Source organism: Larus michahellis, chromosome 2 (assembly GCF_964199755.1).
Source record: "Larus michahellis chromosome 2, bLarMic1.1, whole genome shotgun sequence".
Taxonomy (NCBI): Eukaryota; Metazoa; Chordata; class Aves; order Charadriiformes; family Laridae; genus Larus; species Larus michahellis.
In genome coordinates this window covers 117,441,965-117,457,798 of record NC_133897.1, presented here as the reverse complement: position 1 = coordinate 117,457,798, position 15,834 = coordinate 117,441,965, and the positions used below count along the sequence as shown (strand labels likewise).

General features: G+C 43.7%; 1 protein-coding gene across 1 annotated transcript in view; it reads right to left on the bottom strand.

The window, feature by feature from the left end:
* Positions 1-9,175: 9,175 nt before the first annotated feature.
* The window catches only part of COLEC12 (collectin subfamily member 12), a 103,242-nt gene continuing 96,583 nt past the window's right edge, over positions 9,176-15,834 (bottom strand). The window contains exons 6-10 of the mRNA XM_074576795.1: positions 14,183-14,671; positions 13,597-13,733; positions 12,730-12,839; positions 10,884-11,029; positions 9,176-9,613 (exon numbers count right to left, since the gene is read on the bottom strand). Of these exons, the coding sequence (XP_074432896.1) occupies positions 9,594-9,613; positions 10,884-11,029; positions 12,730-12,839; positions 13,597-13,733; positions 14,183-14,671 (902 nt within the window). The 3' untranslated portion in view covers positions 9,176-9,593. The remainder of the gene's footprint in view (positions 9,614-10,883; positions 11,030-12,729; positions 12,840-13,596; positions 13,734-14,182; positions 14,672-15,834) is intronic.

Genomic DNA, 15,834 nt, shown 5'->3' with positions numbered 1-15,834 from the left:
CCATACCCTTGACATTGGGAGAAGATGGCCCCGAGCACTAAGCGCCCGTGAGTAAGTGCCTGAGTAAATCTCTTGCTCTCTGGGTCTGTTTTCTCAGGCAGCGATCTCTTTTGAACAGAGGCAATGGGTCTGATTCTGCCCTTCCACAGGTGACTTTGCCCGCAGGCCACTTTGTGACCCCTTGGATGTGTTACCTCATGTGGAGGAGAAGCACATGGTGTGTGCTCCTTTCCAGTGCCTGTACAGCCCTTATCACGCCAACAATAAATAACAACAAATAATATATTTTCCTTAAGTTGTACTTTTCACGTAGAACTGATCAAAGAATTGACCCCTTCTAGGGTGGGGTTTTTTTTCAGCAGAACTTAAGATCCTTCACCCGGTTTCTTCATCTTCCTTTTAATATGTTCAACAATTAGGACTGAACCTTGCACGGTGCTGCATGTGCATTGGGAAATAGGTGACCCAGCGCTCTCTGGGGTCTCTGGGCATGGAAACACCTCTGGCTGCAGCATCAGCCATGGTGGGGAAGCTCCCCGCGAACAGCTGTGGTGCAAGAGACATGCACTTCTCAGCTGGCAGTTAAACTGTCAAAACAAGGCTTGTCTGGGCTCTGGGAAGCTTGTTCTTGGCTCTCCATGTGGAATGACTGTCATCCCTCATCCCTTACCCATGGCACGAGGAGCACGGGGCCCAGAGCGTAGCCAGAGTGCTGTGGGAGTCAGCTCCAGATGGGTTTGCGCAGCCTGTTACGTGGTGTGCGCTCTTTTTCGCTCTCTCTCTGTGCTTGGAAAAAAAGCAGTATTCCTGGCTTTTTCACCTGGTTTCACAGCCATAGATTTGTACAGGGTTTTTAGCCTGGCTAGTGCGATTACAAAGGAAATAGCGCAGTAGCCCCTCAAATTGAGGGGAAAGAGCAAATCAAAACAGACATCAGTCTCCTTCGCCAGAGTGCCAACTACCACAGAGTTGGGGGAAGTGCCGTGCACGTGATTTTGCTGCATGCGAAAATGAAGGGAAAGGGAAATGAAAAATTATACCACCATGTCATTTAAAAATGTGTACCTACAGAGTTGAAGCAACCACGAATGATGCTGTGCAGATGGTTTTTCTCTTGCCAGGGAGAAGTGTAGTGGGGCCAGAGTCTTTTAATCTGTCATATATATAACCTAAGATTTACAGTTGGAATCAGACTTGAAAATGTAAATGGATTTTCAATTGCAGAGTCTGCGCCATCATAATGGCTTTCATTCAGAGCTTTGTCTGGGTAGAACAACAGCTGTTCTGCCTGTGTTTTTTCTTGGTTTATTTTATTTTTAGCCTTTTCTCATATGTAAAATGCCAGGAGATAGACGCAGACTGGGAGACCTCGTGGTGATGTCTGCTAAATAAATAAAGTGCTCCCAGTGATACTCAAGTGAAACTTATGTTTAAAATGTTTTCTTCCTTATCTAACATTGCAAATCTAACATTGCAAAACACACAGAAGGAGAGAGATTATTTCAGCTAGTGAAGAGCCCTGACCAGGATTTTTGACCACCTTCCCACTCCTAACATGGCTAATCTGGATAAAATAGTATGCAAAGATCTGATCTGACTTTGAAATGAGTTTTTTGCCTGAAACCACAAGCTGGTGACAGTTGAGAGTCCCTTGGAGGCTCCAGGTTTTGCCCCTAAAGTTAAAAATTGGGGAAAGCTGGTGGTCACATTTAAAAATGCCACCTTTAAAATCCCTACCCAAGAAAAGCACTGGGGTATTTGAAATTGAACTCTTTTTGTTCAAATTCAACAATTGTCTATCTGTTTTTTTAAAACCAAACTACCTCCTTTTTTAATTCCTCTTTTTCAACATGTGCACATTTCTGCTGCTGTTTATTATGATTATTTAAGATGGATGTTTGACTGTTCATAAAGTACACCTGTTCAAATGCAGATACCAATGCGAGTTTAGTACGGAAATAGGAGTTATGAGTCCAAATACTGTTGTGGACCTATTTCCCACTGCAGACATTGTTTTGTTGCTTGGAGACCTGCTGTATGTTCTTGCTTAATCTTTCTTCCAAAGTCGAGTTCTGTGCTTCTAATACAGCTGGAAAACTAGAAAATATTCCGTGTTTCAAAACTTGTGTAGGAGGAAAAGGACATGTAGGAAAAAACAACCAACCACCAAAACAAAAGCCCCAACCCAGTTCCCTGGAGACCTGGAGCCACCAGGAATTTTTGTTTGTGATGGGAAAGTAGTACACGACTTCAGGCACCAACTGAATGAGATGCTTCTCTCGCAAGGCAAGGACGTATTCTTTTCACAACTGAGAATGGGAATTACGAGAACCACAACAGTGCCCTGTTATATGGTTTCTGAGAAGAGAGCTCCTCTGTGGTTGATCTTACTAGAAACCACGATGAGAACATCAGGGTTCATTATCCTCCTCAGTCATTCTCCATCTATTTCTCTCCTCCTCCCTATCTGACCCCTTCTCTTTCTCTTTTTCTCTGTTCCCTTTCTGTCCTCAACTCTTCTCTCTTTACCTTTTTTCTCTTTTATCTCCCACAGTTTCTTTGGAACTGCAGGCATGCAGGGTTGCCCCTGTCCATCAGAAGACGGACCAGCGACAAGGCTGTACCTGCAGTTTGGTTGGCTTCCACAAGCAAGTAGCACTAAGCTGTCTACTGTTCAAATAGCAGTTCATGCTGTTCTCACAGGCATTAATCCAGGAACATTATTTGTCTGCTACAGTGGGATACTGCAATGCCAAGGGATATTTTGTCTGATTTCCACCTCCAGGCTTTTATTTTGACAATAAAAAAAAAATGGACAAAAATACATTGTTACCATTCAGAAAAATAATTCTTCATCTGTTTTACATGAGTGTGGGTAATAGAGCTGGAATTAAGGAAATGTCATCTTTGCAATATGCCCAGACTTGTGAATGAGAGGGATTCCCGAACAAACTTCTTCCAAAGTCACATTGCAGACTTGCAGCTTCCACCAGCAGGACCTCTGGCAAGGCTGGCAGGAGCATGATGGCGAATGCAGGGAGTTTTGGAAGCAATTCTCGGAGCCTGGAACCACACCGATGCCTGAGCTGTGGATTTGTGCCTTGGCAGGACAGATAGATCAGAAAAAGTAGAAGTCACATGCTAATCTGTGAATCGGAGATTTTAATCTCTTGAAGATCAAGGGCCTAGGTCTGACCTGCGCTTAGATTCTGCTCTGGTGTAAAACCAGAATAAGCGTGCTTAAACTGAGATTTATATTTCAAATACCTTATAAAACGTGACACTACCTTATAAAAAGTCAAGGACTTGTAACCTGCTCTGATTCATCAGGAAACCACCCTCTATACCCATTTTGTTGCCCCCTGTCCTCCAGCAGTACTAACAAGGAAAGAGTATGGAAACTTCCACCATTCAGTCAGAAGCCCGGCGTGTCCTCAGATAATCCCTTGCAGGGCTGGACAGTGGGACCCGAGCCAGGCTCTGTTGTCAGGGCTCCCCGGCTGGTCAGAGGGATGTGTTTGTTCCCAACCATCCCTTACTGCGTCTTGAGATGAATGGCTCCACACTGACCACTACAATTGCTTGATGGTCCCAGGAGAGATGCTTTTTAAGCTAAAGGATGGCACTGGAACAAGAACAAATGTGTCTAAGCTGGATATAACTGCATACACGCTGCTTATTAAAAGGACGCCCCTAATAAAGCTTTTGAAGAGCAGCCAAAATGATTAAAAGGGCAAAGAAACCCCTAATTATTTTCAAAGTAGAACTTGGTCCGGTTTTTTGGAAGATTTATTGAAGTTGGGCTGCAGAGGAGTCAATAGTCTCAGCAGTCCTTTAACCTTCTTCCCTCTGATAAAGGGTCTCTTGGTAATTTAGTGTCGTTTGTTAACTCTTACCCACCCAAGACACTGCTCTCAACTGGGCTGATGTTGCTCTGCTGTGATCACACTGAGCTCTCCTAAACGGCAGCAGCATCAGCAGCAATGGCCACCTCCTGTACGCACGGTGACGTGGGAGAGACACCATTCTGTTTAATCTAGCGTTGAAAAGTCCACTCCTTTCACTGAGGTATATGAAAACTAATTTGCTCTACAGTAATGTTGGTTTCATTGGAAAAAATCACCTCTAAAACCCACCAGCATATGAAAACAAAAATTCTCAAACCTGAGACATTAAAATGAATCATATTCTTGAAAATCTCCTTTTTCCTCCAGTCACAAAATGGGGCTGGCAATACTCTGGGAAGCCCTTTGGGTAAGAAAATCCTCATGGCATGCAAGATTTTCTCTTAAAAGGGCATTATTTGTCTATTTGCCTAGTGATTTGCTTTTATTGTTCTGGTATTAAAAAAAAAAATCTCGACACAAGTTTTGGAGCGTTACACTGAGAGTTTATTTTGAAAAAGAAATCAAAGAATGTTTTTTTCATCTTGGAGCCAGATGGAAAGAAAAAACAAACGTATTCCACCCTAAGAAAGAAAACACATGAGAACTTTAAAAATTTTTTCTAGCCAAGTTTTTTTTTTCTTTTTTTTTTTTTTTTCTTTTCTCACTAAACAGGATGGAAAAAGTGAGGTGGAGATGGTGAATGAACAAATAGGCTCTGGTTTTAGGAAGGCCTGGTTTCTGGGGAACAAGGGTTTTGTCCATAAGGCACCATGCATTCCCATCTATAGATACCCAAACTGGCTCCGAGTGAGCATGGGCAAGCACCGGGAGCCCTACAGCTGCCTCCTTCCCCGGGCGAAATGGGGTGTCCCAGCTGGGGACAGCCATGGGTGGCTGTCCCACTGCCGGTCCCTCACCAGTGCAGAGCCCGCTCTGGGGCATTCACAGAGGAGCAAACATCTCCGGGGTGCACAGAGACACCCGCAGAAGTGATGGGGGAAGAAAGCAAAGCAAGTCTGGAGGCTGGGGTTGGAGACATTTTGTTCCCTTTGGATGCTACATTTGCGTGAGCTGCTGTGCTTTTAAGCAAGGAAGCTGCATTGGGGAAAAGCGGTTTTGTTTTCTCACACGTGAACTGACTCGGCTGCCTTTTCCCTGCTCGTGGCGGAGTGTTTTCCTTCGACAGCCAGCGGCCGCCCTCTGACCAGCTCCTCGCCTTGCCAGGGATCAGAGACCAGTTCCTGCTACTTGCTAAAAACAGAGGAGCTACTTGCCAGGAACAGAAAATTAAAAGAGGAGGTCAGCCATCTGAGCGAGAGAGAAACAGCAAGATCAGATTAGCCATTATAAACAGCCGATTTAAGCTTGATGCAATAATGGCTAAGCTAGGGACTGATCCTGCTCTACTCACGTCAAGACATTTCACCTGGGGGCCCATCTGAGATGCTTTGTGTGCTTCTGCTACGACAGGGAACTGCAAGAGGGAATTCTTGCTTCTTAAGACCTTCTTAAGGGTCTTGTTCAGCTCAGACCTTTAAAACCAAGTTTCTAGCACCGAGGTGCTGCAAGAACAATATGCTGAAACTGCAATGAAAGGATAAAATAGCTACAGTCACACGTAGAAGTAGGACGGTGTAAGTGAGAAGAAAGGCTTTAATGAAAATAATTTTCATCAGTTTGATTTTTAATACCAACGAATGCCTCTGGCTCCACATCTCTCTGATCTCCACATCTCTCTTGGTTACACAAGCATGCACAGAGTAAACAACATCCACTTCCATGTCTCCACGTAGTGCTTCCTTTATTGGAACATTTGCAGGTATTATTTATAGACATCAAAGGGGATGAGAGCTTGAGATTTATACGCTCTAATCAGCTGAAGGTGTTTCCAAATAAATTAATGAAAAAAGTCATAAATGACATTAAGAAATCCAGCACTGGATGTAAATCACAATGACTTTGCACCCCCTCTGCCTTTCCCTTCCTTTCCTGCAGCAGTCCCAGTGCTTGCCAGGGTATATGAACTTGCATTTAATTTGATGTAAAACAAGAAAAAGGGCGATGGAAATGTGTGCTGAGTATGCCAAGTTACACTATTTGTGCATAAGAAGGAAAGCCAAAACTCAAGCTGGGACAAAATAATTTCCTATCACTTAAGACTTTCCATGCAACCTGTGTTATCGCTCAAACCATACAGAAAGCAGATTAAACGGGGATGTTTTCCAGACCCCGTGTGGCAGCTCTGACTTTCATGATAATTTCTTGGCCCTTTCTGGTGTCCTGCTTGCATCCCTGCCAATCTCCTTTCTCTGACAGGTTCCTGAGCTGTCTTAACACTCTCCCAATCCTCCCAGTGATTTCAATCGTTGTTGCCATTTGACACCTCTGTTTCCCTCTTCCAGGAATACTGGGTCAGAAGGATGGCCTGTCTCAGCTCGCCTGGCTGCTCAGGCCAGATTTTAAGGATGACTGAACACGCCAGGCGTGCAACTGCAGCGTCCCTCTCCAGCCAGTTTTGCCAAGCAGCTACACTCTTTGCCTCAAACCTGTGAACAGATAGCTTGAGCGCAGGCACGTTTTGGTGGATAACTAGAGCATTATTATAGATAATTACAAACCAGCATTGATATTCACTTTGAAATGAGTATTTCATAGAATCATGGAATCATAGAATGGTTAGAGTTGGAAGGGGCCTTGAAGATCATCTAGTTCCAACCCCCCTGCCATGGGCAGGGACACCTCCCACTAGACCAGGTTGCTCAAAGCCCCATCCAACCAGGTTTTGAACACTTCCAGGGATGGGGCATCCACAACTTCTCTGGACAACCTGTTCCAGTGCCTCACCACCCTCATAGTGAAAAATTTCTTCCTAATATCTAATCTAAATCTACCCTCTTTCAGTTTAAAACCATTACCCCTTGTCCTACTGCTCCACTCCCCGATAAAGAGTCCATCCCCATCTTTCTTATAAGAAGGCTGCTATAAGGTCTCCCTGGAGCCTTCTCTTCTCCAGGTTGAACAACCCCAACTCTCTTGGCCTGTCTTCATAGGAGAGGTGCTCCATTTCATAAACATGTTGCATCCTTAAACTCTCCTGGTTTAATGGTTATTTCCATGCTAAGGCCACCCAACTGCCTGTAGTTTAACATAGCTGCTGTGCTCGTTTGCTCATTTTCAATCACTGATAAACAGCCATTTCTGTAACCTTATGCAGGCATAAGTGCAGCTATAGCCCTTGATCACCACTGAGTGGAAAATCTCTTTAGAGGGACTGGAGGACACTAGATGACTCTTGGATCATCTCACCTCGATAGGTACTATCACTGCTATCGCTGAAGGCAGAGAGGAATTAAATCGTGGCAAGGAAACCGTACAGCTGGGGATTACACAGAGGTTTCTCATTAACTTTTTTTGTTGACAGAATTCTATCACATCAGCAAGAAGTTCATTGAACATGGCAGACGCTCAGAATGGGCTTATTTCACCTAAATAAGCCAGCATTCCAAACAAAGGCAGCAGTGCTTCTAACACAGCGTGGCTCTGCAAAGCTCCACTCACCAGGGTTTGTGAGGCTCTCCGGGCATGCAAAGTCATAGTTTTGTACCTCGTTATCCAAAAATAGCACTTTAACATTATCTCCACAGACACTGTAAATATATATGTAAACACTACAGCGTGTATCTACAAACAAGTCCTAGGTACAGCATGACAGGGTGTACGGCAGAATCATGTTGTATTCAAAACCTGATGAAAAAGGCAAAAGAAAAGTCTCTGGAAATCCAGACTGCCTGAAGGAAAGCCCTGCCTCCAAGATGGCAACACATGGTTTCTGCAGCTGTAACACACAGACCTTCCACTTTTAACTAAACATATGCAATTTTCATGTTGTTCCTGTCTCATATCTAATATGGACCACGGGACAGATTCCCAAACGTAACATTTTGTGTATTTTCTTTAAGAAAATTATAGTTAAAATTAAAAGCCATCCCCCCAAAAAAGGAACAGTGGAGGGGGTGTGGGATGCAGGAAAGCAGCAGGCTTTAACTGGTTGGTCTTAGGAGCAATATTTGAAAATCTGAAGTACAAGATCTTGTCTCTTTCCAACAGAGCTGGAGTATTTCAACAAACTTATCTGCGTTCAGCCAAGGTAAATGGCAGGTCAGGAGGCAATGGAAAAACAACTCTTCTTCGTGGTATAGAGTGTGGCCATGGAAAGAGTATAAAAACTGGGAACCGAAACCAGGGCTTCTGCTAATGAACTTCAACTGGTTGCTAATTTTTTAATTCCTGATAAGCAGCATTGCTGCCTAGACAATGGCTCATGGGACCGTGGAGGAAACTGTCTGGGTGATGATATCATCTTCCTAGCCACACTGCTTTCTGTTTTGCAGCATATTTTATTTTCTAGTTTGTTTGGGAGAGAAGTACTGGTCCAAGAAAACAGAGAGATCAATTTACAGAGCACTTTGGAGAAGTGCAAATTGATTCGACTTTTCCGAGTGTGGCATGTTTTTCTCACCAAATTTTGAAATCTCTCTTAAAAAGAAACATATTTCAGTGTGTGCAGCTCCTTCGTTTCTGTTTTCATAAAATCCTTCATCTGGGCTTGACTTGCAATGTGGGTAGCTCCTACTGGGGTAGAATTCCTCACAAGAAGGGAGAAGGCATGAAAACATTTCAGAGTCATTCTAAAAATGTGGAGATTTATTCCTGTGGCACTCATGAGTAGAAGGAAGGCAGGCAGGAAAGAGGGCAGGAAGAAAGGCAGGAAGGAAGGAAGGAAGGAAGGAAGGAAAGAAGGAAAAGGAAAAGCTTTTATTAACATGGTCTTTGCATAGTACCCTGGTGGAACACTGGCTGTGATCAGAGCTATAATGAGTATCTAGTCCTTAGTCAACTTAATTGTTACACATGCAGACTAGACTGCACATAATAAGGAAAACACTATCTAAAATCTGCTTTAAAAGTTATTTAACCAGAACAAATCATCTGGGAAAGTACAAATATTTCTAACTGGAAAAATATTTCTCTATAGCTGAGCTAGGCCTGACAGCAAACCTTAATGAATTATTAGTACCTTTATTGTTTTCTTTGGCCCCTGTGCACTATATTTGTAAAAAAAGTCAGTAAAAAAGAGAACAATTGTAAAAAGCAAATATTTTGTACAAAAATACAAAGTTTTAAAAGCTCTTAAAAGTATATTCCATATTATTGATAAGAGTTGGACTATATATATATATTTATATAAAATCTATATATTCGTGTATCTGTATAATTTTCCTACATTTGGGATTTTAGCAAATGAAACATACTGTTTACACAGTTGCTTTATATGTTTTTCTATATGAGTGACCAACAGTCTTACTCAGATTGACAGAATGTCTTTTCTCAGAAGACAAAAGTTACTTATGTATGTGGTTACTGGTTGGGAAGAAAATCTATAACAGAGTTAGTCCAACGGTATTTCCTCATGTTGTGGGTTGAAAGGCCTTGAATAATTGCAGGATGCTGGAGAACAGTTGCTGCTGAATTCCTTTATGCATTTAAACCAGTTTTCAGTGCTTGCTTTTGTTGGTTTTTGTTTGTTGTTTGTTTGGTTGGTTTTTTTCCCCCCAATTTTAGTAGGCAATGTTGCTCTCTCCCAGGATTTTCTTCTTCTTCAGGTAAATTTCTATAATATGTAGGTATCTGTACAGTCACAGCCTATTACACTCCAAATATTTGCCCTACAGTATGAGAGGAAAAAAAGAAAAACAAAGAGAAAAAAAAAATCACGTTAAAAACCTGTGAAGATTAAATGCATTTCCAAAAAGAAAACTTACAGAGATCAAGGTATGTTAAAAATTTAAGTGGACTCATATTCAGATCCTGTAAGTCCTGGAGGATAAATATTTGTAAACTGTGAAGTTTTCCTAAAACAACAAACGTATGTAGGAAAAAGAGGGCAAATTACATTGTTAGTTACACACAGTCCTTTACTCTGGACGCCCAGAGTTACGCACACACAAAGCTTATTCAGCTCTTTGTTTTGTTTTGATTTAGGGGGGCAGTTTTTATGGATGGGATGTGATTTTGGCTCTAGCTGACATTTCCATCTGCCTTCCCTGAAATTCAGCCGACGTGTTTGCAACTGGAGCAGCCAGGCACCCCAGGCAAAGCAACGTTTGAACAGGTTGTATGGAGGAGAGAATGTTTTGGGCAGAGCCCCACCATAAACACAAATACCACCTAGCTCTGTGACGGTGGGGCCGGGCTCTAAGCGGCCATGGGAACGACCTGCCCCCTGCCATTGCAGAAATGCCTGTATAACCAGAAAGAAACGGCCCGTGGCAATCACCTGGGTGACTGCGTGGCCACATTGGCAGTTTATGAGTCCTCCATGCCATCTGCAACAGATGAATTGCTTATGGCCTGTGGACCCAGCTTCTCATCCCTACAGGACATCTGGCAGCGGTGGGGATTTTAAGATCTCCTTAGCGGTCACCAAGTACCTCCTGTTGCACAAACTCTCAAAACAGAGTCCTTTGGGTTTTCAAAGGCTGGTCCCTGAGCCATCTTAAGGCCAGCTTTCCCCCTTGCATGACCATTGAGCCTATAAAAACAGCTTCCAGTGTGGCCAGGGTCTGGAGCACACGTGCCAAATCATGCTTGAAATCTTAGGCGCTTTTGAAGTCTACAGGAGACGGTCAAGACGCAGAGCATGCTATGCCTACAACTAGCTTGAAGGCTGCTCTTTTCTTGTGGTGAAAGGACACAAAAGCACAAGATTTATTGCAATAAATCCAGCATCTGCATCGTGCAGAGTATTAGAAAAGCCCACGTTGGGCTCAATCAGAGTAGAAGTGCCCCTGGTGTGATTCCCCTTGTTCCTGAACAAGGCACTGCCATAGCATCTAGCCTTATGCCTGGATCTTTTCCCCTATAGCTGTGGAAAATTTACTTGAATTCGGCCTCCTAGGGGTAGGGTGAAATAATCAAACCAAGCGCCTTGCTTACCTTTGTCCATGTCTTTTTCACAAATGAAATTGTTAACATCTTCACAGTAAAAGTCATTCCAGAGCCCAGCATAGATTAACCCGGCGCAATCTTCCCCTGGCCCGTGCCCGTGGCTCCAGTTATCAGGTTGCCCGGTTTTCCAGTTTCTTTCAACCAAAAAGCAAGAGATATGATTGCACAACGCAGCACACATGACAGCTTTTCACCGCAAGAAATTAACGAAAACATCATGAGATCTGTTCTGAACGGGAAATACACGTTGAAACAAACAATACATGACTCTTGCTGAAAATGGAAAACAGATGTATTACAGAGAAGGGAATCTATTCGGCCTCGGGCTGCCAAAACTCAGAGACCTAAAATTAGACCGATGAACTTTTATTTTAGTTTCTGAATGTACATGCACATACAGTGGGAGTGCTCCATGTGCATTGCTCCAATCCTGCGAAGCCTGCGCACCGCGTTCCTGCCGGCAGATGGGACTGAGAAGAGCCGGCAGGCTCTCCAGTGCTGCCCAGGATGGCAGCACCCTGCCACCGCTCACTGCAAAGGCGCTCAGCCCTCCAACCGCACCGAGGCGGGCCTGCGGGAGGCACAGCTAAGATTTATCTGTTTTACGGACCCATATTTGGATGGGAAGTGAACTTTTGGACTTACAAGGAATGTATAAAGTATATATACACACGTATTTTTTGAGATCGTTAGCTTTGATGGGGAAACCTAATGCAGCATGTAAAAAGCTTGCAGCAAGTGTTTCCTCATCCTGTTTTTGTTTAACAAGCGAGAAACGCTTCCAACCTCGGGACCTGAAAGCTCCGTTTTCCTGAAGAAACAGGTTGTTGAAGGGAGCTTGTGATTGCTGGCTGATACGGTCCGTGCTCAGCTGAAAACATGCCTGCCTGACACAGACCGTTTGACCAGGCACCTGGGAAGACTCACAGCTTTCCAGATGTAAGAAAATACTTTGAAAATCAGTAACTGACAGCTCTGAGGTTACAACAGGGCACCTAAAATCACGGTGAAGTGGAAAGCAGTGGCTGAAGTGGGAATCAGCCACAGTGCTGCCATAAAGAGAAAGGAAGATGAAAACGGGGAGGGAGAAAAAGCGAAAAATATGACGGCTCCTTGGAAATACATCTGAGTTTTTCCATGTTTCTCATCAAAATGAACACCAATGAGATCACAGCTAATCATTTCGTAACATCTGACTGACTGTAGCCTGTTTTTCTGGAGCACAGCATGCTCAGCTCTATAAACTCTTTAGTCCACTCCTCAGTATTAAAAATTTGGGTGGTTGCAATCTGTTCCATTTAGGACAAATTAGGTGTAGCCCTAGGATTCCTGGAGAGCTGCCAGTTCAGTTCTCAGCTGGCCAGAGCTTAGACACCCTCGTTTCATGCATTTTCCTTATGCTTAATGCTTTCCATTTGGATTTGGGCTTTATCTAAAGGCTGGTCATTTTTTATCAGAACGAGCACTCTATTTATAGCCAGTTGTAATGCAAATAAGGAAAATTCAAACCAAGACAGCAAAACTGTCTGTGCTTTCTATCTCAACTTTGTAATAAAAGTCAGGAGCAAATGTTCTGGCAAGAAACACTGCGCTATGTAGTTCTGTGATTCTTTCATTCAACATTCAGTTTTCTTCCTGGCAAGGAAAGAAAGCCTTGTGCGTGGAGAAGAGAGAGAAAAAAACCAGTTCAGCAGCACCCTCAGTAACGAATTATTTCGTTGGCATCTACAACCCTCTGGATCTATCGGATAATTTCTAGATGCTGCTTGTAGAAGTGTCAGCAAGAGTGATAGCATCTGCAGAAAATAAACAGCATTGTTTTTTATTTACGTACGTGTAAACTGGTAAGGATCCATCCAGCCATCTCCATTCATTTTCCTTCTCTGAATCCGTTAGTCCGATCCAGAAGCTGCCTTTCCCAAAAATCTGCCTTTTTATCCATTGCTGTGGAAGAAAGATCTTAGTCCATAACAAACACACACAATTGTCTTTGGAGTCAATAACCCACTGTGGTTTCATGAGGATCTTGGTTATCAGAATAGGAAGGGCCAGAGAAATTTTTCTAAGCTGAAGATATGTTTCGGGACTTGGCCTTGTGAGCCCTTGCCCACCTTAGAATCCACCAGCGTTTGCATGTGAGGTAGAGAGCTGGGCATGAAAATCAGGCTGACATAAAGTCACAACCAACGTCTTATAGATACAAACTGAAAAACTCAAAGAGTTGTATCTTGACATTCCCATTGCTATGTAGCCACCAAATAATTTTGTTGAACATTATTAAAAGTATAGCTAGATTAAAAATGGCTTTGAGTCACAGTAGTCTCAGACTGCATGTATGGAATCAGGAAATTTAAAATTAAATTATATTCACCACTGCAAAAACCACATTTTGGATAATACGCAAGGCATAACGGACTCCATCTTTAAAGGTTCAAAACTCCTACAATTCTTGCCAGCCTTCCTGGCTGCTCTGTGCCCAGCACCATTAGGGTCAGCACCAGCCCTGCTCACACTGCCCTTCTGCACATGCAGAAGCTGCTGAGCAGGCAGAGGGTGGACAAAATGCTAACTGGAGTCAATCACTGTGTCTGCCTCACTATATGAATTCATGATGCTCTCAGCTTCCCACTTGCCTTGTGGCTTCCACATGTTAAATAACTTCAAACTCTCTCCTTGAAAAACAGAAGGAGAAGGTAATTACCTGCTCCTCTTTGTTGTTTATGATAACCAAGCGTGATGCCTTCTCTTCACAGAATAACTTTGCCTCTTCAAAAATTTCTCTTTCAATTGAAAAGTAGTAGCACTTTTCTGTATAGTTCTTCCAATGAGGAGAACAACCTGTGATGTGAATTTTTTGTGTTAAACCAGTTACTGATAATACAATGGGTCAGCCATAACTTTCTGCAGAGGGCCACTAAATAGTAGAGTATCCCATACTCATCTACAGCATGCTGCCACCTAAAATACTTACATACAGTTTGGGGATTTATTCATTAGGGTCCTGATTCTGTGAAATCAAGGCTAAACTGCGTGGTCAAGGGGATTATTTATTACTCCTACCACTGCTGCTTTTTCTTTAGCCGTAAACATTAACTTAAATGAGTTTCAGGTCATCAGAAGGAAGACCAACAGGTATGGCTTCATTTAACAGGGCTCTTTGTGATAAATCGCAGAGACTTAGTCTAAGGTAGCAGAGGTTATTTGAACCAGTAACTAAGCGGTGAGCACCCTCTGCTACATATATTTGTTTCTCAGTAGAAGATGGACGTGGTGTGTTGACAGCTTACCATTAGCCTCGGGCACTGACGTAGGTTCACTTTGTAGTGCCATTGGCATCCCTGGACCTGGTGGCCCTGGCGGGCCAGGTGGGCCCTTTGGACCAGGCAGCCCAGGGACTCCGGGTAGCCCAGGTAGTCCTCGAGGTCCTGGTACCCCTGGCTCTCCCACAGTTCCTTGCAGGCCTTGAAATCCTGGTGGGCCTTGTGGCCCAGGTGGACCATCTTTGCCTTGTGGACCTGGTGGCCCTGGGTCTCCGCTTGGTCCAGGAAGACCCGTCTTGCCAGGAGAACCTCTCTGACCTTTGGAGCCAGGCGATCCTCTTGAACCTTTCCCTCCTTTTTCTCCTGGTGGCCCAGCTGGACCAGGTGGGCCCTTTTCACCTGCAGGTCCTGGTGGTCCGGGCTCTCCTTTCTCTCCTTTTTGTCCTTTCAGGCCAGCGGGGCCAAGAGGACCTTGAGGGCCTCTGTCACCTTTAGGTCCCCTTGGACCAGGAGGGCCTGAAACAATGTAAACATGAAAAGTGGGGATATGGACAGAAAACAAAACAAAAGGCCCACATCGGGTCTTTGTTTAATATATCTCGACCAGCAACACCGGCTGTTCAGCACTGTGAAAATGGTGCTGCTTTGAGCTACTTTGAGCAGTGCTTGTAAAAGTATGCCTGCTTCTCAGGCACTATATACCATTGCTCTTTCCTCAGTCTCCGTGAAATACAGGATACAGAAGAAAATAATCTGAGGCACCTTGTCCTGTGAACTGGATGGTGACCCCATGTTCCAGGTGACCAGCCAAGGTGCCCGTCCCTGCAAGACACACTCCGTGCTGTTGATGCACACGGTCCTGCTCATTGATGCTCTTGTTCCCTCACTCTGCTATGCTCCCTTTTCCTTCTAGCCCCATCACTCCACTCTTAGACTACAGGACTCCTTCTCCTGCAATGACCCTGTTTGCTGCTCTGTCAATAATGGGTTGTCAAAATGAGACAAAATGATGGATAGCGAGCAATAGGCCAACTGTGGAAAAGACCAGAAGTACTATTTGCTAATTGGCCAGTTATAACAGGAAAGAGAGCAATACCCACAATAGGAAATGGAAATATTGTGACAACAATAAACAACAATATAATTTTGGATTCTGATCACGGATGAGCAAATGCCTTGCCAATACCGCCCCCTCCCCCTGCCCCCCCCCCCCATCCTACATCATTTAAACTCCTCCAGAGATAAATTCCTAACCTGGAGTCACTTAGGCCTGTCTGCAATGAGAAAAGTTAAGGTTACTGACATGTAATCTTGGCTCTATATCAGCCTCAGTTTATTTGGAGCAATGGATTTATATTTGTGACTGGAGTTTTAGGCCTGACTGGTTCACATCAGGTTGGAAATATGAGCGTTCTTTTCATCTGGGATAATACTTGGCTGGGAGAGACCTCCTAAACTCGATGCTATTTATTTCTGGAGAAAATAAAATATCCCAGGATTAAAAACTAAGCAAAGTAGGATGTTTTCTGGCAGACTAACAACTGGCTTAAAGTGAAATAGCAACTTGTTTTTCAGTAAGGGTGGACCTTTCTGGGAATAGGCCAACGTATATTTTTTAGACATTTCCTCCTTAGCAGGGACTGGTTTCTTGAGGTTCCACACCTTCACTAGCTTATTTT